Source organism: Macaca mulatta, chromosome 7 (genome assembly GCF_049350105.2).
Source record: "Macaca mulatta isolate MMU2019108-1 chromosome 7, T2T-MMU8v2.0, whole genome shotgun sequence".
Taxonomy (NCBI): Eukaryota; Metazoa; Chordata; class Mammalia; order Primates; family Cercopithecidae; genus Macaca; species Macaca mulatta.
Genome location: NC_133412.1, coordinates 21,791,708 through 21,813,483, shown reverse-complemented (window position 1 = coordinate 21,813,483; position 21,776 = coordinate 21,791,708). Strand labels below are relative to the sequence as shown.

The 21,776-nt window shown below is 40.3% G+C and overlaps 1 protein-coding gene across 6 annotated transcripts in view; it reads right to left on the bottom strand.

Moving 5' to 3' along the window:
- The window catches only part of GOLM2 (golgi membrane protein 2), a 127,857-nt gene continuing 106,081 nt past the window's right edge, over window positions 1–21,776 (bottom strand). For 4 of the 6 annotated variants that reach the window (XM_077939305.1, XM_015142120.3, XM_077939306.1 and 1 more), the window contains 2 exons: window positions 12,927–13,094; window positions 1–2,438 (listed from right to left, as the gene is read on the bottom strand). In XM_077939305.1, the coding sequence (XP_077795431.1) occupies window positions 2,368–2,438; window positions 12,927–13,094 (239 nt within the window). In that variant the 3' untranslated portion in view covers window positions 1–2,367. The remainder of the gene's footprint in view (window positions 2,439–12,926; window positions 13,095–21,776) is intronic. The other 2 variants (XM_015142122.3, XM_015142123.3) reach the window with 1 other exon arrangement.

The window sequence follows — 21,776 nt, the reverse complement described above, 5'->3', positions numbered from 1 at the left end:
CAAGTTTAATTTTTAATTTATTAGAACCCAGTAAATGATGATTTTAAAAGCAGAGTTTTCCATCAAATTAACACTTAATTCAGGGCAAAAATACATTTAAAAAACCTAAATCTTAAGGCAGAAGTAAAACATTATAAAAACAGTATGTCTAATAGAGACTGTAAAATGTCAGATTTTTAAGAGATTCACATAGTATTTTATAGCACTAAAATATTAATACAGTCAGAAATATTATCAATTGGTCCAAGATTTGTTTATAAAATGTCTACACTGCTAATTGAAGAAATGTTGCTGTATAAGTAATACCGACAATACAACCAACCAAGTGATTGTTTTTATGATAAAAGAACTAAGGCAGGTAATTGCATGGTTTCCATTTGTAAAGCTTTTGCAGTATTAAATATAAAGTATTACTAGGGGTATTTTTTGATTCATCTCCCTACCCTAATGTCCCCAAAATGTACATCACTTCCCTTTAACTCTATTTTAAAAATTCTGTGAACCACCATACCTATTCATTGTAGGCCTGATCCTATAAAGGCATGAATTGTTTAATTTGACATGGTGGAAAAACAATTTTAGTAAACCACTACATCTTTTCCTAGTCATTGAGCAATTTCAAACAGAAGTATTAAGAATTTTTGCACCTCAACAAGTGAACAACCTGTTTCTTTACCACTATAAGTTTGAATTTTGACTAGAATCTGTTAGTACACAGGGGAAAACACATTTCATGTTTATGTACAATTAACAGTAGCCCTTCTGAAAAACAGGGTTAACAATCTTAAATTTCCCCTTGTGATCAAAACCTTTTGATCAAAAATTACTTTTGTTTTTAGGGAGCAGGATAAGATTTAAAAGTGCTTTAAATCAGAAACAAGGATTAGCTAGTTTATACATTCCACTGAATAGTGTCAAAAAAGATAAATGCATTTAAAATAATTTGTAAGTCCAGCAAATATAAGCTTGATGGGTTCTTAACTAACATATTAAGTAATTACAAAGATTCATTTTTTTACAAACTTTTAAGCTATTTTAATAAAATGGCTATAGACCTCACTGTACTTCTATTTATCTGTGCATTAATAAAAACCTGTTAAAATTCCTTATTTAGTACTTCTGAAAAAGTCTAGTCAAATAAGATCACTAAAATTACCAGAAAAGCTTTGAAATACTGATTGCAGATTCATTTCAAAGTAGATTTAACCCCTTTCAGGATCTGGTGTTTAAATCATGAATGTCTTCACCAACTTCAACTCTGAAAATATAAAAATTTTAGCCAGTTCTGGCTATAGTTAAATAGTACTGGTATTACTTGAAAAAATAAAAATTAAAACTATATTGTCAATCATGCATTCCACAATTTCAAGAATTAAGATATAACTCATAAATATTGTTATGTCTTTGCAGGTTATCTCAACTTCCATCAGGCCTCAGCTGAAAGCTCATCTGCCAAAACACATCAGCACTCTTGTAAAATAAAAGGAGTAGGGAGGTGACTTTGTATACATACTGTCCAGTGTTTGGCTTCCAGTTTTTCCTCTTGTGTGTAACTATTCTAGGTATGACTCCTTGAGCATGAAATGAGGGGTAGATAGAACAGCTGTTGGGCTAACAAGAATTAGTGTGTAGACTGGGCGCAGTGGCTCACACCTGTACTCCCAGCACTTTGGGAGGCCAAGGCAGGAGGATCACCTGAGGTCAGGAGTTCAAGACCAGCCTGGCCAACATGGTGAAACCCGTCTCTATTAAATATACAATTATTAGCTCTCTATTAAAATACAAAAATTAGCTGGGTATGGTGGCGAGTACCTGTAATTCCAGCTACTTGGGAGGCTAAGGCAGGAGAATTGCCTGAACCCAGGAGGTGGAATGGAGGTTGCAGTGGACCAAGATTGTGCCATTGCACTCCAGCCTGGGAAACAAGACTAAAACTCCGTCTCAAAAAAAAAAAAAAAAAAAAAAATTAGTGTATAAAAAGTTTTCTGCTGAATATCTGTTCTGTTCCTACTGTGGTTATGCTATGCCACATATAACTTGTACAACCATTTTGTCCTGTTTATCTATTTGTGGAAATAAGTCGGCTCAATAAAATGTGAAATATACATTAGTTTGCTTTAGATGCAAAGATTAGCTGTTTTTGGCTTAACTGTATCATAACCAAAAAAGTCTATACCTTGATAATACAATATGAAAAAGTTCACATATGTACATGGGTACATTCCTTCATTAAAGTTTTTCCTTAATTCTATCTCAATGTATCTTTACAACTGATACAACTCATCTTTACAACAAAAGTCAAAAAGGACAAAGTAGAATGATTTCATTTTACAGCACTTTAGGTTTTCTGAAGCGTTCCTTTAGGACTTAAAGGACATCATTGAAATGTTGCTTTCCATAGTCGGCAGGATCCATTTGAAGCTCTCGTTCTTCATCATCTGTAAGTAAAATAATTTTGTATCAACATATTATTTTTTAAATCACTGCAGAAATCCAATTAATGTCTCAGTTTTTCTCAGCCTTAAGGTAGTTTCCTGCTTGTTATTTTATACCTGGTACAAATAGTGTTCTATTTCTTAGCTGCTTGGCTAAAGAGTGAAAAGTATGTGGAACTATTTTGCAAGATTAATTTTAACAAATCTTTAAAAAATAGACATAGATGACAGACAAGCAGAGATAGAGCCAGATAGACATAGCTAGCAAAACTTTAGGAACCCACAAATATTGAGAAGTTAATATTTTTATATAAATATAGTTTTTTTTTTTTTTTGAGACAGACTTTCACTCCGTTGCCTAGGCTGGAGTGCAGTGGCGCGATCTTGGCTGACTGCAACCTCTGTCTCCCAGGATCAAGCGATTCTCCTACCTCAGCCTCCCAAGTAGTTGGGACTACAGGCACCTGTTCACCATGCCTGGCTAATTTTTGTATATTTAGTAGAGATGGGGTTTTACCATCTTGGCCAGGCTGGTCTTGAACTCCTCACCTCAGGTGATCTGCCCACCTTGGCCTCCTAAAGTGCTGGGATTACAGGCGTTGAGTCACAGTGCCCAGCCTAAATATATTATTTCTATATAGATGATAATTAGTTCTTTAAATTAAAGCTTTGGTAGAAACATTTCTGTACACATTTTCAGGCTTTTAAAAATCAATTTTTTTCCTAATTATAAAAGTATCCAATATTAGTTTTATAAAAATTATAAAATATAGAAAAATAAAAGTCACTTATAATCCCAACATTTAACATTTTAGTGAATTTCTTTGCCTCTCTGCAAATAGCTTACTCTTGGCTTCCTAAATGGAGTATAACAACCAAAATTTAACTTTTTCTTAACTAAACAGAAAAAAAAAAGATTGCTGTTAATAAAATCCTCAAAGCCTCTTTGAGTAGCTATATTAAATTACTCCAAGTAGTGCTATGGAGTTTGATTTATTTGGCTATTACAGATTTTTCTGGTTCTTTCTTGGGTATGAGTTGTCACTTTGCCTTGTTGTCAGTTTACCTGCCAATAGCAATCCTTCTTTTCTAATTTTGCTGCAAATTACAGGTCTTGAAATGAGACTGCTCAAGAGTTGTGTTCGTTTGTTTGAGACAGAATATTGCTCTGTTGGCCAGGCTCAAGTGTAGTGGTGTTATCATGGCTCACTTGCAGCCTCGACCTCCCGGCCTCAAGTAATCCTCCCACCTCAACCTCCCAGGTAGCTGGGACCACAGGTGCACGCCACCACACCTGGCTACATTTTGTATTTTTTGTAAAGACAGGATTTTGCCCTGTTGCCCAGGCTGGTCTGGAACTCCTGGGCTCAAGTGATCCACCGGCCTCAGCCAAGATTATTAAAATTATATTAGAACAAGAATGAAAAGTATTTTGATCAGAGCCTTGGAGAGTCCCTTTGGAGTACTTGGAATTTTTTTTTTTTTTTTGGCTGGGACTATAGGCGCCCGCCACTGCACCCGGCTAATTTTTGTATTTTTAGTAGAGATGGGGTTTCACCATGGATTTTTATGATATCTTTTGGCTTCTCTGCAGACTTAAAAAATCACTTTTCTTACATTCTGGTTCACAGATACTATTACCCAATAGCTTAATTTTTGTTAATATAATTTAAATGAAGTTATACATTGGAATCTAAATTCATACGTATACTATAGTTTTCTGAAAACTATTACTTTAGGTATGAGAGGTTTTAACACTCTAAAACTTTCTTCTTTCAAAAATGACAAACAGGCCGGGCATGGTTGTGCAAGCTCGCAATCCCATCATTTTGGGAGGCAGAGGCAGGCAGATCACTTGAGCTCAGGAGTTCGAGACCAGACTGGGCAACATGCTGAAACCCAGTCTCTACTAAAAATTCAAAATTTAGCAAGGCATGGTTGTGTATACCTGTAGTCCCAGCTACTCAGGAGACTGAGGTAGGAGGATTGCTTGAGCCTAGGAGGTAGAGGTTGCAGTAAGCAGAGATGACACCACTGTACTCCAGCCTGGGTAACAGAGCTAAATCCTATCTCCAAAAAAAAAAAAAAAAAGTCAAACAAACCAACTTTCTTTTTCAACAACTTTCCTGTTAAACTTATAGAAATTTTCATTTCTAGAATTTCGGACAACCATTTTCCACTTTTTTTTTTTTTTTTTTGAGACAGGGTCTCACTCCCATCACTCAGATTGGAGTACAGTGGCACAATCTCAGCTCACTGCAGCCTTGACCTCCCAGGGCTCAAGGGATCCTCCCACCTCAACTTTCTGAGTAGCTGGGACTATGGGCACACACCACCATGCCCGGCTAATTTTTTTTATGGAGACAGGGTTTCACCATGTTGTCCAGGCTGGTCTTTAACTCCAGGATTCAAGCAATCTGCCCACCTTAGCTTCCCAAAGTGCTGGGATTACAGCTGTGACCACTGCATCCAGACTACCCCATATTCTTAACAAATGATCTATCTTTAAATAGTACACTTGATCTCAGCCAAAAGCCCGAGAAGCGATATCTTTAAATAGTATAATCCACTAGGTATGATAATCCCAAATCTGTCTTAATATGTGTTAAAGCCTGAAATTATATCAATTTTCACACTTTTACTTTATATACATGCTAATCAATTTCTTATCAAAGAACTCTTTACTTAAAAAGAATTTTTTTTTTTTGAGACGGAGTCTCCCTGTGTCGCCCAGGCTGGAGTGCAGTGGTACGATCTCGGCTCACTGCAAGCTCCACCTCCCAGGTTCACGCCCTTCTCCTGCCTCAGCCTCCCGAGTAGCTGGGACTACAGGCACCCGCCACCACGCCCAGCTATTTTTTTTGTCTTTTTTTAGTAGAGACGGGGTTTCACCGTGTTAGCCAGGATGGTCTTAAACTCCTGACCTGGTAATCCACCCGCCTCAGCCTCCCAAAGTGCTGGGATTACAGGCGTGAGCCACCACGCCCAGCCTATCTTTGTTTTCAAAAGGGAAAATAATCATGGGCACCTCTCCAGAAAGCTCTCCTTAGGATCCACATTATAGAACCTCACCTTATGGCTATAAACACATCTTTTAGGACTTTAATATAACAATTAAATTAAGACTTAATCATCATGGAGCAGTGGATAATTTTCGAGAAATGTAATAGGAAAGTTATTGAAAGGAAAAGGTGTCTTTACTTTTTGGAATTTTTTTTTTTTTTGAAACGGAGTCTCACTCTGTTGCCCAGGCTGGAATGCCGTAGCACAAATTCGGCTCATTGCAACCTGCGCCTCCCGGGTTCAAGCGATTCTCCTGCCTCAGCCTCTTGAATAGCTGGGATTACAGGCATGCACTACCATGCCCGGATAACTTTTGTATTTTTCTTTTTTAGTAGAGACGAGGTTTCACCAATGGTTAGGCTGGTCTCGAACTCCTGACCTCGTGATACACCTGCCTCGGGCTCCCAAAGTGCTGGTATTACAGGCCTCACATGAGGCACAGCGCCCGGCTTTTTCTTTTTCTTTTTTTTTGAGAGGGAGTCTCGCTGTTGTGGCCCAGGCTGGAGTGCAATGGCGAGATCTCGGCTCACTGCAACCTCCGCCTCCCAGGTTCCAGCAATTCCCCTGCCTCAGCCTCCCGAGTTGCTGAGATTACAGGTGCCCCCCCACCCCCAGCTAATTTTTTTTTGTATTTTTAGTAGAAGCGGGGTTTCACCATGTTGGCCAGACTGGTCTCAAACTCCTGACCTCAGGAGATCCACCTGCCTTGGCCTCCCAAAGTGCTAGATTACAGGCATGAGCCACCGCGCCCAGCCACTTTTGGGGCTTTTTTTTGAGACACAGTCTTGCTCTGTCGCCCAAGCTGGAGTGCAGTGGCGCAATCTTGGCTCACTGCAAGCTCCGCCTCCCGGGTTCACACCATTCAGTGTAATATTTTTAGTGTTATATTTTAGTGTAATATTTTAGTGTAACACAAAACAGAGATAACACAGTTGTTATCTCTGTTTTCCTGAGAAGATGATTACAGGTCCAAATAATTTTAGGAACTAGATCATGTTTGTTAAGTACATGAGCTGGGAGTAGATTTGTTTTTCTGTTCCTAGACATTTGCTCTTATCCTGATTTCGCTTTTCATTTGTTCACTTAAAAATTCCAAAAAGGGCCAGGCGCGGTGGTTCATACCTGTAATCCCAGCACTTTGGGAGGCCGAGGCGGATCACACCCTCCTGGCTAACACGGTGAAACCCCATTTCTACTAAAAATATTACAAAATTCAGCCGGGAGTGGTGGCGGGAGCCTGTAGTCCCAGCTACTGGGGAGGCTGAAGCAAACAAACAAACAAAATCCCAAAAAGGCCGGGCGCAGTGGCTCACGCCTATAATTCCAGCACTTTGGAAGGCCGAGGTGGGCGGATCACAAGGTCAGGAGATCAAGACCATCCTGGCTAACAAGGTGAAACCCCATCTCTACTAAAAATACAAAAAATTAGCTGGGTATAGTGGCGGGCGCCTGTAGTCCCAGCTACTTGGGGGGCTGAGGCAGGAGAATGGCGTGAACCCAGGAGGCGGAAGTTGCAGTGAGCCAAGATTGCGCCACTGCACTCCAGCCTGGGCATAGAGCAAGACTCCGTCTCAAAAAACAAAAACAAACAAGCAGTAGTACGTGATTATGAAATCACCTAAGAAATCTAATGTAGAATAACAGATAACCACTAAATATAAGAACTAGTATTGGCCGGGCGTGGTGGCTCAAGCCTGTAATCCCAGCACTTTGGGAGGCCGACGCGGGCGGATCAGGAGGCCAGGAGATCGAGACCATCCTGGCTAACACGGTGAAACCCCGTCTCTACTAAAAAATACAAAAAAACTAGCCGGGCGAGGTGGCGGGCGCCTGTAGTCCCAGCTACTCGGGAGGCTGAAGCAGGAGAATCGTGTGAACCCGGGGGGTCGGAGCTCGCAGTGAGCGGAGATCGCGCCACTGCACTCCAGCCTGGGCGACAGAGCAAGACTCCGTCTCAAAAAAAAAAAAAGAACTAGTATTTTAGTTCACTTTAGGAAGCAGCAAAATATTATATAGTTCATCAAGGTAAAATGAATATTAAAGGAAATATTTTAAAGACATCCATAATTTATTAAATAATTCCTAAATTCCCTCTGAAGTCAAGAAAGGCTACCTCCATTAAAGAAAGTGCTACCATGGCTGGGTGTGGTTTCTCACGCCTGTAATCCCAGCACTTTGGGAAGCTGAGGTGGGCAGATCATGAAGTCAGGAGTTCAAGACCAGCCTAGCCAAAGAGACGAGCCTGGCCAACATGGTGAAACCCTGTCTCTAGTAAAAATACAAAAATTAGCTGGACATGGTGACTGACGCCTGCAATTCCAGCTACTCAGGAGGCTGACGCAAGAGAATTGCTTGAACCTGGGAGGGGGAGGTTGCAGTGAGTTGAGATCACACCATTGTACTCCAGCCTGGGCGACAAAATAAAAAAAAAAAAAAAAGAAAGAAAGCTCTATCGCCTGGGTGCAGTGGCTCACGCCTGTGATCCCAACACTTTGGGAGGCTGAGGCAAGTGGATAGCTTGAGCTCAGGAGTTTGAAACTAGCCTGGGCAACATACCAAGACCCCATCTTAGAAAATTTAAAAAATTAAAAAAAAAAAAAAAGCAAGAACTTGGAGCAAAAAGGCAAAAAGCCAGTGAGGAGCCAGGTGCAGTGGCTCATGCCTATAATCCCAGCACTTTGGGAGACCAAGGTGGCCTGATTGCTTGAGTCCAGGAGTTTAAGACCAGCCTGGGAAACATGGGAAACACGGCTAAACTCTGCCACTACAAAAAATACAAAAAACTAGCCAGCCATGGTGGTGCGTGCCTGTAGTCCCAGATGCTCAGGAGACTGAGGTGGGAGGATCACTTGACCCCAAGAGGTTGAGGCTGCAGTGAGCCATGATCATGTCACTGCACTCCAGCCTGGGTGACAGAGGGAGACCCTGTCTAAAAAAATATATATATATATATAAAAAATATATATATATATAATAGAAATATATTATAAATATATAGTAGAAATATATTATACATGTATGATATAAATATATAATATAAATATATAACCATTTATATATCTATATAAATATGCAAACACATTTTTATTAAAATATATAAGAATGTATATTTTATATAAATATCATTTATATATAATTTATATGTATAATTATATATATAAATAATTGTAAACACAGGAAAACTAGGCCTCACTTAATTCTACAAAACACTCTACAAGTAGTGCTGACCCCAATGATTAATAATGTAATGAACAGGTATCAGAGATAAGGCTGGAATGCTTCAGCTCCCTACTGGCAGATATGCTGCCAAAGCCTCAATTCATAATATACAATTTTGGAGACCAAAGCCAGAGTATACTTAGGTGAAGCCAGAATCTTATCCTGCAGCTGGAATCTCTAATCCTAGGGACCTCACAACTTAAGAAACTACTCCTACTACTAGAGAGCAGAGAAGAGCCCCTATCAATAGAACACTAAGTGTGTGCTTCATTTTTTGTTATCTTTCGCTGTAGAGTCACAATGGTGGCAATAAAGTTTCTACCTTCTTTCATGGATTTGGGAATAGATCTGTTTCAGACATCCTGAAATCTGAAACGTATTTTCTAATAATACTTGTGTTATATATATAGTGATTCCAACTTGAATGTGGCCACAGAATTTTAAAACTGAGAAAGATCATGTATTCTAATTCAGCAGTCTTCATACAGATGAAGAAATTGTGGCCCAGAGAGTTTAAGTGACTTGAAAAGCAATACATAGACTATCTCTTGATTCTAGACTAATTTTTTTTTTCTTTCTTTCTTTTTTTGAGACAGAGTCTCATTCTGTTACCTAGGCTGGAGTGCAATGGTGCGATCTCGGCTTACCACACCTCTACCTCCCGGGTTCAAGCAATTCTCCTGCCTCAGCCTCCTGAGTAGCTGGGACTACAGGCACCTGCCACCACGCCCAGCTAATTTTTGTATTTTTTAGTAGAGATGTTGGCCAGGCTGGTCTTGAACTCCTGACCTCAGGTGATCCGCCCGCCTTGGCCTCCCAAAGTGCTGGAATCACAGGTGTAAGCCACTGTGCCTGGCCGACTAATGTTTTTTCTACTCTATGTTCTGCCTGCTTTGGCTACAAGTACAAACCGTACTGGGAACGCAACCATTATTTCCACATTGGCACAGTAATGAACACTTGGAATCCAATTTGTTGATAAATTAGGGAACAGCCATAATTACCTCTCCCTACTTTTTGGACAGTCAATAATATACCTAAAGAATCCCTGGATGGCCAGGTGTGGTGGCTCATGCCTGTAATCCCAGCACTTTGGGAGGCTGGGGCAGGTGGATCACTTGAGGTCAGGAGTTCAAACCAGCCTGGCCAACATGGTGAAACCCCATTTCTACTAAAAATACAAAACTTAGATGGACATGGTGGTGCACGGCTGTAGTCCCAGCTATTTGGGAGGCTGAGGCAAGAGAATTGCTTGAACCCTGGAAGCAGAGGTTGCAGTGAGCTGAGATTGCACCACTGCACTCCAGCCTGGACGACATGAGACTCTGTCTCAAAAAAAAAAAAAAAAAATCAACTCTACAACAGGAAGATTCAGCTTCAGCCTGGGTGACAGAGCAAGACTCCATCTCAATTAAAAAAAAAAGAATCCCTGGAACATGTTAACAATTATTTAGGCCGGGTGCGGTGGCTCAAGCCTGTAATCCCAGCACTTTGGGAGGCCCAGGCGGGCGGATCACGAGGTCAGGAGATCGAGACCATCCTGGCTACCATGGTGAAGCCCCGTCTCTACTAAAAATACAAAAAACTAGCCGGGCAAGGTGGTGGGCACCTGTAGTCCCAGCTACTTGGGAGGCTGAGGCAGGAGAATGGCGTAAACCCAGGAGGCGGAGCTTGCAGTGAGCCGAGATTGCGCCACTGCACTCCAGCCTGGGTGACAGAGCAAGACTCCGTCTCAAAAAATAAAAAATATAAAAAAAATAAAACAAACAAACAAACAAAAACCAATTATTTAAGTCTCCTCAGTATTCCTTACTTAGCCCTCTTTATTTGTTGGAGCTGATGTTCCTGCATCTTTTTGTTCTTGGTCCCCTTTATAGGTGCCCTATCCTGCCACTATCATCTAGAGAATGCCAGAATGAGACAAGAAATGGTAAATGGCAACACTCAGTTCCAGTAAGATTAACTTGCAAACAGGGAAATCCAAAAAGGTAACAACCCCTTCTCTACTTCACTGAGGACATCATCTTTTGTCATTTCTTCAATCCTTAGAATCTATTTTCTTGTGAAAGGAATGGGAGGACAACATGAGGGTCTTGGGGACTTGAAGTAGGAGGTGGCAGTGAGAACCAGGGGAGGAAGAAGGAGAAGAGTACAAGAGAGGGAGAGAGAAGGCACTGAAAATAAATTTACGTACAATAGATTGAAACCCATACAAATATTAAATCAAAATTTTGTGACAATTATCAACTTTAAGATAGATAAAATATAAGAAATGACTGAAAACAAAGACTGAGATAAACCATTATAATAAAAATCTCAAAATTATCCAATGAGATGAAAAAGCCCTTAAAAAAAATTAGAGAATATTGAAAGTGTAAACCAAGCAGCTTATAAGACCAGAAGTTAAAGAGTTATTACCCTAGTCACAGTTATAAGAATAAAAGCTCAATGAGAAAAGCATATAATTATCAGTTAATGACAATGTGCAAAGTACTGTGGCGGGTGGGTAATGCACAAAGTACTGTGGGAGGTGGGCATGAAGGTAGAAAAGGATACAAACAAAATGGAAGGCAAAATAAATAAAAATTCCTGCCCTCCAAGAGCTTACAATCTAATTGCTGATATGATATACATGCATGAAAAAACCTTAAAACATTATAAATAATTGCAAACAAATATAATCCAAACAAATCACAAAAGCAATGAGAAAAAAAAGATAAAATTTATGAAAAAAGGATGAGATTACAGAAAAAGTACATAATATTGTAAGGTTATATGTATATCAATATCAATATTACCAAAAAGTGTTTGAGAAATTCTTATAAATATAACCTTATATAACTCCTAGCACATATTAATCTCTTTTCTATCCCCAGTAATCATAATTTTCCTAAACTAAATGAACTATTATAACAGTGCCTAGGTAGAAGTCAGAGTCTCTAGTTTCCCTTTTTTCTACAAACCATATAATTTTGTAGAACAACTACATTTTCTTCTGGGTTTTATAAAAACAATGCTTGTCATAAGCCTAAATAAAAATTTAATTACTTTGAAAACAGGTAAGGAAGAAATCAAGCATGTTATGATGAAAAATTTCCATGCATCACATAAAAATTTAACGTATCACCCACTAAGGTCACAATCAACTTTTACAGAAAAGAGAAATAGCTCCACAAATACTACTAAACAATATAAGCAGGCAGAAAACTGGCCTAAAAACTTGCAAAAGAGAAAAACACTCTGATATGCATGCATGGGTAGGGCTGCATGCACACAGGTAGATTCTGAACTTTCATTAAGTTAAATGCTCAGCAGAAGTAACAGTGAATAAGAAAAATATGTTGAATCTGTGTAATAAATATAAAACAAATCTTCACACATTGATTGTTAAATATAAATTTTAAGCCTCTCAGAAAAAATTCAAAATTAGCCTTCCTCTGCTGTGTCAGTGGTGAAATAATCTTATCTTCAGTGTGGAGAAGACCATTCCCTTTGTGGCTTTCCTTATAACGAAAAAGCTACCTGGGCAATATTTGTAATGAAATGTTTTTAGATGAGAAATTGGAAAAGTGTATTTTCTAGGAGCATTTGCCTTAGGTAGTCTAGAGTCATTTTAAACAATTTAATTCTAAAATTTCTGAAGATTCTAAGTTTTAAATTGTAGCTGTATCAATAATACACGATAACCAAAATTTTAAAAAATTAAAATAATTTACAGATTTACAAATGCCACTATTATAAAACAGTTTTCAAAATAAAACTGAAAAACTGCACAGAACCTCTTCGTATTAATACTGAGGTTGGCTGGGCGCGGTGGTTCACGCCTGTAATCCCAACACTTTGGGAGCCTGAGGCGGGTGGATCACCTGAGGTCAGGAGTTTGAGACCAGCCTGACCAACATAGAGAAACCCCGTCTCTACTGAAAATACAAAATTAGCCAGGCGTGGTGGTGCATGCCTGTAATCCCAGCTACTCAGGAGGCTGAGGCAGGACAATCGCTTGAACCTGGAAGGTGGAGGTTGCGATGAGCCGAGATCGCGCCATTGGACTCCAGCCTGGGCAACAAGAGCAAAACTCCATCTCAAAGAAAAAACAAAAAATTTAGGTTACACTGCCACTAATAGGTAGGGAAAATTCTACACAAATTCAACCAAAAAACTTAGAGGTGGGTTTCATGGTTATAGCATGGAGGCCAGGCCCACGCTCACCTTGGACGTCTTCCTCTCCACCATCACCATCTTCTTCCTCATTGTAAGCCAGCTCAGCCTGCTTGTCTGCCTCATACTCACCTACGTTACCATCATCCCCATTATAATCCGCCAGTTTAGAGCCATGCTGCGGATCAACAGGGGATTCATTCTCATCAAAGAATCGGCCTGTGAAGTAGGTAGAGGATTAATTCAAGAGTAAAGAGAGAAGAAAAGAAGGAATCTATACTGAAGGCAGACCAGAAAGTAGACAAGTGAAACCTGGCAACTTTTGGGGTACTGGATATAAAAGGATACATTTTGTGAAGGTTATCCAAGACAAAAGTATGTAAGAGCGAAGACTCTGAAAATACATAACTTCTCTTTAAAAAAGAATTTCTCTTTTGTGTTAATTTTAGTGCTTGCCACTTAAGATTTGAATGATTTCTTAAAGAAATGGGCACCATTTTTAGGAATGTTTTCATAATAACCAATGACTTCTCCAATATAAGTGTGTCTAAATTAACATTTTAGGAGAATACATTATTTTATTACTAGATATGATACATATTTAAAATTTGAAAATCTAGGCCTGGTGCAGTGGCCCACGCTTGTAATCCCAGAACTTTGGGAGGCTGAGGTGGGTGGATCGCTTGAGCTCAAGAGTTTGACACCAGCCTGGGCAACATGGCAAAACCTTTCTCTACAAAAAATACAAAACTTAGCTAGGTATGGTGGCGTACATTTTGGATTTCCAAAAAGGGATGGCAAAGAAAGTAAGCCATCAGAATTCCTAGTGGTTTAAAAAAAACAAAAACAAAAACAAAAAAAAACACCTCAAGTAATTCTGGTGTATCTCTTCTCATTTCCTAAGCCAGATTTTTAAAAAAGTCAATGGAATCTTAAGAAAACTGACCTATATCAGGCCATTATATTGTACACATTCATAACCATTAGAAATCAAGAAGACAGGCCTGGTGCAGTGGCTCACACCTGTAATCCCGGCACTATGGAAGGCCAAGGTGGGTGGATCACCTGAGGTCAGTAGTTCGAGAATAGCCTTGCAAACATGGTAAAACCCCATCTCTACTAAAAATACAGAAATTAGCCAGGCTTGGTGGCAGGTGCCTGTAATCCCAGCTACACAAGAGGCTGAGGCAGGAGAATTGCTTGAGTCTGGGAGGCAGAGGCTGCAGTGAGCCGAGATTGTGCCATTGCACTCCAGCCTGGGTGACAAGAGCAAGACTCCATCTCAAAAAAAAAAAAAAAAAAAAGAAGAAGATAAATAGACATAATACCTACTGTAGAAAACTATTCAACAATTAGACAATGAAAATAAAAAAGTTAGGCACACTAGGATCTGAATTAGAAATGCAAGTACAACTAAAACTATACTTAGACATTAAGTTTAACTTAGCATAAAAGTAGATTTATTTTAATCCATAAAATTAACTTCCTAATAATGCAAGAATTTGAGACTTAGAAATTTAACAACTTTCTGTGATAGGTCTAAATTTTAAAAAATATATTTCAAAAATTTACATTGCAGGCTGGGTGCAGTGGCGTATGCCTGTCATAGCAGTACTTTGGGAGGCCAAGGTGGGAGGATTGCTTAAGCCCAGGAGTTCGAGACCAGCCTCGGTTAACATAGTGAGATCCATCTCTACAAAAAATACAAAAATTAGCCGGGTATGGTGGTCCACACCTATAGTCTCAGCTACTCAGGAAGCTAAGGTAGGAGGACTGCTTAAGCCCAGGAGTCCAAGGCTACAGTGAGTTAGGATATTGCCACTGCACTTTAGCCTGGGTGACAGAGTGAGACCTCTTCTCTTTAAAAAAAAAAAAAAAAAAAAAATTAGCCGGGTTTCTGCAGTCTTATCTACTTGGGAGGTTGATGCAGGAGGATCATTTAAGGCCACGAGTTTGAGGTTATAGTGAGCTATGATTGTGCCACTGCACCCCAGCAAGACTCTATCTCTAAAAATAAATAAATAGATAAATAAGTAAAATTTACATTGCAATGGAACACTCAGGAAAAAAATTAACAGCTTCCTTTGCTTGGAAAGAAAGGTTAAGTACAAATAGAATTATGGGGGTACTGGTCGATTCTACAGATGGTTCATTACATCATCAAGCCAATGTATTTCTAATTGTTGGGTAAAGAGTCCATCAGGAAAATCATTAAAGGACAAATTACACTTACAGAGGCTTTTAAAGAAGGGCGGGCGTGGCCGGGCACAGTGGCTCACGCCTGTAATCCCAGCACTTTGGGAGGCCAAGGCGGACGGATCACAAGATCAGGAGATCAAGACCATCCTGGCTAACACGGTGAAACACCATCTCTACTAAAAATATAGAAAATTAGTCGGGCGTGGTGGTGAGCGCCTGTAGTCCCAGCTACTGGGGAGGCTGAGTCAGGAGAATGGTGTGAACCCAGGAGGCAGAGCTTGCAGTGAGCCGAGATTGGGCCACTGCACTCCAGCCTGGGCGACAGAACAAGACTGTCTAAAAAAAAAGAAAAGGCGGCGAGGTGGGCAGATCACCTGAGGTTGGGAGTTCAAGACCAGCCTGACCAACACGGAGAAACCCTGTCTCTACTAAAATACAAAATTAGGCAGGCGTGGTGGTGCATGCATGTAATCCCAGCTACTTGGGAGGCTGAGGCAGGAGAACTGCTTGAACCCAGGAGGCGGAGGTTGCCGCTCACTGAGATTGTACCATTGCACTCCAGCCTGGGCAACAAGAGTGAAACTCCGTCTCAAAAAAAAAAAAAAGAAGGGAGGGTGTGGGGACAACAGGAGACTGAAGTAATTGGAGTAACTGGGGCCAATAAAAAGAGCATGAATTCATTTAAAAACTATTCTAGTATAAGCTTGGAGTATGTACAATAAATAAATAAATAGAAAAGTGGATGAAATAGAGTTAGAGAAAAGAAACATACAGGAGAATAGGTAGGCTATTTGTAAGAAAATACTCTGTCTCCTAATTATAAATCAAACATTTTGATGAGTTTTATTATCTCTTTTTGAATAATAAAATAAATGATGTCAATATAAGCAGTAAAAAGAGATTTACAGAAATCTTTTTTTTTTTTTTTTTTTTTTTTTTTTTTTTTTTTTGAGACGGAGTCTCGCTCTGTCGCCGGGGCTGGAGCGCAGTGGCCGGATCTCAGCTCACTGCAAGCTCCGCCTCCCGGGTTTACGCCATTCTCCTGCCTCAGCCTCCTGTGTAGCTGGGACTACAGGCGCCCGCCACCTCGCCCGGCTAGTTTTTTGTATTTTTTTAGTAGAGACGGGGTTTCACCGTGTTCGCCAGGATGGTCTCGATCTCCTGACCTCGTGATCCACCCGTCTCGGCCTCCCAAAGTGCTGGGATTACAGGCTTGAGCCACCGCGCCCGGCCCGAGATTTACAGAAATCTATATTTTTTCTTTTTTTATTCTTTTTGAGACCGAGTCTCACTCTGTCGCCCAGGCTGGAGTGCAGTAGCCCGATATCAGCTCACTGCAACCTCCACCTCCCAGGTTCAAGTGATTCTCCTGCTTCGGCCTCCTAAGTAGCTAGGATTACAGGCGCCCACCACCACGACTGGCTAATTTTTGTATTTTTAGTAGAGACGGGATTTCACCATGTTGGCCATGCTGGTCTTGAACTCCTGACCTCAGGTGATCTGCCCGCCTCCCAAACTGGGGCTCTTTTTATTGGCCCCAGTTACTCCAATTACTTCAGTCTCCTGTTGTCCCCACACCCTCCCTTCTTTTTTTTTTTTTTTTTTTTTTTGAGACGGCCTCCCACAGTGCTGGGATTACAGAGTGAGCCACCACACCCGGCCTTCATTTTAAAATCAAAGTTATGAAATACAGAAGACTCAAAAAATTAGGCTAAGACAAGGTACTAAAAATATATATATATCATTTACTAATATTGTCAGACATGGAATAAAGAAATGTCCCACTTGTACCTACTATAATATTCCAACAGAACAATGTAAAATTTCCTTTTTTTAGGTGTTTGATGATCTGCCTAGCCTAAATTTAGTCAAAATTTTAATACTATAATTACAGTGATACTCAGAGATAATAAACATATCAACAAGAATGAATAATGACACAATTGCCCTTTGTTAAATAGTGATCTGTGCTATTATATATACAGAATCATCGTGTTTGGAGAAATATTTATAGCTAACCTTTAATACTGGGCTTCCAACATTCTCACAGACAACAAAAGTTGAAAAACACAGAATCAACTACACAGAGTTGCCAATCAGGATAAGGAGATCAGACAAACTTTGCATTAAACATTGAATGAATATAATGGTACAGACAAAAATGCATAATATTGATCAATATAACAGACTGCTAACTTATTCAACATTTAAGAGCAACGTGTCAATGTGAGAGAAGGGAAAGTTTCAAAAAGAAGGCAATTATATTAGACTATGACAGGGAAAGAAAGAAGCATTGAAAGAACAGGTAAGAACAAAGATGGGGTATTTAGAAGACAGTGAAAAGATTAATTTGACTGGATTTATATGAGAAAGAGTAAGTTTCAACAAGCAAATTAAGGATAATTACAGGGTCAGGCATGGTGGCTCATGCCTGTAATCCCAGAACTTTGGGAGGCCAAGGTGGGTGGATCACCTGAGGTCAGGAGTTTGAGACCAGCCTGGCCAACATGGAGAAACCCCATCTCTATTAAAAACACAAAAAAGTAGCTGGCCGTGGTGGCGGGTGGCTGTAATCCCAGCTCCTTGGGAGGCTGAGGCAGGAGAATCGCTTGAACCTGGGAGGCGGAGGTTGCAGTGAGCCAAGATTGCTCTATTTGCACTTCAGCCTGGGCAACAAGAGTGAAATTCTGTCTCAAAAAAAAAAAAAAGTCTCCTCTATTCACTTGTGGTCACTGTTTAAATCCAATGACAAAGTGTATGGAAGTATCTACAATGCTCCTTCATCCATCCATGGTTCACTGATGTATGTGATAGGTATTGCACTATATGCACTGTGATACAAAAATAAATCATAAATCTACAGTTGGGCATGGTGACGCACACCTGTAGTCTCAGCTACTCAGGAGCCTTCAGCCTAGGAGTTTCAGGCTGCAGTAAGCTATGATCATACTGCTGCATTCCAGCCTGGGTGACAGAATGAGACTCTGTCTCAAAAATAAAAATAGAAAGCAAAAATAACATCCTATCTTCATCTCCTATAACTGAGTATAGTAAGGAAAACAGATAAGTAAACAAATTAGGAAGTGATGGTATGTGTGCTATTGCATAGTGCTCTAGAAAGTAACATCTGAACATGGAGACAGTGGCTTCAGTTGGCTTCCTTTTGATAGAGTGAGTTTGAACATTATGTAGGAGGCAATAACCAGTAGTCAAGATTTCTTTTAAGCTCCCTGAGAACAGAAATCTGATCTGCCTTATGCCTTACTGTATCTCCAGTAGCTATTTAGGTAAGAAGCTATGAGGACTTACACTAGGAAGATGGAGGAAATGTTAGAAACTGATGAATCAGATACATTTGAAAATGACAAAACGAATATATGACATAATAGAGCAGAAAGAGTCAAAGGATTATTCCAAACCCTAGTCTGGAAACTACAGTTAATGCTACCTATACCCAAATTGGGAAGGTATGAGAAAGCAAATGTTGCTTTAGATAAACTGAATTTGGGGCTACAGTATGACATCCAAACGAAAATGTTTTATAGACACATGGTTATATGGATCTAGAATCTAGGTGCAAAGTGAGAGATAAGCATGTAGATTTAAAACTCATAAATTTCAAGGTGATCGGTTAAACTATCAGAATATAATTTATTTTAGGAAATAAATATTTACAGAAAATAGCTATAAGTCAAGGAAGTGATCTTGGGGAATGACAATATTTAAGAAGAGAAAAAAGTAATGAGGGCAAAGTTATCATTTGATGGTATAAATCTATGATGTGTGTGTGTGTGTGTGTTCTGAGATGGAGTCTCGCTCTGTCACCCAGGCTGGAGTGCAGTGGCGCAATCTCGGCTCACTGCAAGCTCCGCCTCCCGGGTTCACGTCATTCTTCTGCCTCAGCCTCCTGAGTAGCTGGGACTATAGGTGCCCAACCACACCCGGCTAATTTTTTGTATTTTTAGGAGAGATGGGGTTTCACTGTGTTAGCCAGGATGGTCTCAATCTCCTGACCTTGTGATCTGCCAGCCTCAGCCTCCCAAAGTGCTGGGATTACAGGTGTGAGTCACCACACCCGGCTTATGATGTGTCTTAACAGGAATTAAATAGCAGACTTCATCTCTGAGGCATTTCAACTTTTTACAACCTTTAGTACAATTCTGCTGCTCAGTAACAAAACTGTTAAATCTGTGCCCAGCTAGGGGAGTAACAAAGTAATTATATTTAGTTTGGATCCCGTATTTCCTTATATTGTTGCAAAATTCAATTGTGCACTTGAATATTATTTTCACTCTGGTGGCCAGCTGAAAATGATTTGATTATCAGCAACAAGATAGCTTCATCCCAATAGTTTAAACATGAGAACACAAAGAAACAACACACCCACTAACTATTGAAAGTCTTTGAGTTGTATTAAGTTTGAAAAATTGTAAAAGATTATTTTCAATATTTAAATTCCTTTTCTGAGCTAAGTGAGCTAAAGTATATTAAATATATAATAAGCATGTATTGCATGCATATGAAGTAATTTTTCATACATTTTACTTTAATTCATATACCATCTGGTCTAACTTCACATGCTCCACATCACCTAATCAGGTGAAAATTTAACGCACTTTTCAATTCACATTAAACAACACAATAAAACTTCACACAGAATGCTAGACATTCTGTAAGACATCTCAAATATCAGACTACAAACTTCAGAAAGTAGTAGAGAAGAAATTCAATAAGAGCTAGGCTGGGCGCAGTGGCTCACACCTGTAATTCCAGCACTTTGGGAGGCTGAGGCGGGTGGATCACCTGAGGTCAGGAGTTCAAGACCAGCCTGACCAACATGGAGAAACCCCGTCTCTACTGAAAATACAAAATTAGCTGGGCGTGGTGGCGCATGCCTATAATCCCAGCTACTAGGGAGGCTGAGGCAGGAGAATTGCTTGAGCCTGGGAGGCGGAGGTTGTGGTGAGCCGAGATCGTGCCATTGCACTCCAGCCTCGGCAACAAGAGTGAAACTCCGCCTCAAAAAAAAAAAAAAAAAAAAAAAGAAATTCAGTAAGAGCTTCGGTCATGTGGAATAGATAAACTTTAACCTTTTCAATTTACAAAGGCATAGTTTGATACTTTTGACTACAACTATCCTTTTAAACTAGTGAGTTTTATTGGGAAGGTATGAGAAAGCAAATGTTAAATGAGAAAGCAAATATAGCCATTTCTCGTGGCTAAAATTTTATTTTATTTTATTTTATTATTTATTTATTTATTTATTTATTTTGAGGCAGAGTCTCACTCTGCCGCCCAGGCTGGAGTGCAGTGGCCGCATCTCAGCTCACTGCAAGCTCCGCCTCCTGGGTTCACGCCATTCTCCTGCCTCAGCCTCCCGTGTAGCTGGGACTACAGGCGCCCGCCACCGCACCCGGCTAAGTTTTGTATTTTTAGTAGAGACGGGGTTTCACCGTGTTAGTCAGGATGGTCTCGATCTCCTGACCTCGTGATCCGCCCATCTCGGCCTCCCAAAGTGCTGGGATTACAGGCTTGAGCCACCGCGCCCGGCTAAAATTTTATTTTTTATTAAAAAAAAAAAATTTTTTTTTTTTTTTTGAGACAGAGTCTTGCTCTGTCGCCCAGGCTGGAGCACAGTGGCCGGATCTCGGCTCACTGCAAGCTCCGCCTCCCGGGTTTACGCCATTCTCCTGCCTCAGCCTCCCGAGTAGCTGGGACTACAGGCGCCCGCCACCTCGCCCGGCTAGTTTTTTTTTGTATTTTTTAGTAGAGACGGGGTTTCACTGTGTTAGCCAGGATGGTCTCGATCTCCTGACCTCGTGATCCGCCCGTCTCGGCCTCCCAAAGTGCTGGGATTACAGGCTTGAGCCACCGCGCCCAGCCAAAAAAAATTTTTTTTTTTAGATGAAGTCTCACTCTGTCGCCCAGGCTGGAGTGCAGTGTTGCAATCTCAGCTCACTACAACCTCCATTTCCTGGGTTCAAGCGATTCTTCTGCCTCAGCCTCTCCAGTAGCTGGGATTACAGGGGTACACCACAACACCCATCTACATTTCTTTTTGCATTTTTAGTAAGACCAGGTTTTGCCATGTTGGCCAGGCTGCTCTCAAACACCTGACTTCAAATGATCTGCCCAACTCGGCCTCCCAAAGTGCTGGGATTACAGGCATGAGCCACCACACCCGGCCTCATGGCTAAAATTTTAAAATCAAAGTTGTAAAGTCTTTACTTTTGTCTGTCTGTATTATGTGCACAGGTACACATGTATGTTTGTATACTATCTACATGGTATCACTGACCTATAAATAAATGAACTCGTAAATTAAATAACTAGCCTGCATGCTTTTGAAGTTCATATGACTTTGGCAGTCTTTGGTAAATAAAGATAGTTTTTAAAAATTTTATTATATTATATTTTTGAGACGGAGTCTTGTTCTATCGCCAGGCTGGAGTGCAATAGCGTGATCTCAGCTCACTGCAACCTCTGCCTCCCGGGTTCAAGAGATTCTCCTGCCTCAGCCTTCCCAGTAGCTGGGACTACAGGTGCATGCCACCACACCCAGCTGATTTTTGTATTTTTGGTAGAGATGGGGTTTCACCATGTTGGCCAGGATGGTCTTGATCTTTTGACCTTGTGATCCGCCCACCTCAGCCTCCCAAAGTGCTGGGATTACAGGCATGAGCCACCGCACCTGGCCCTAAA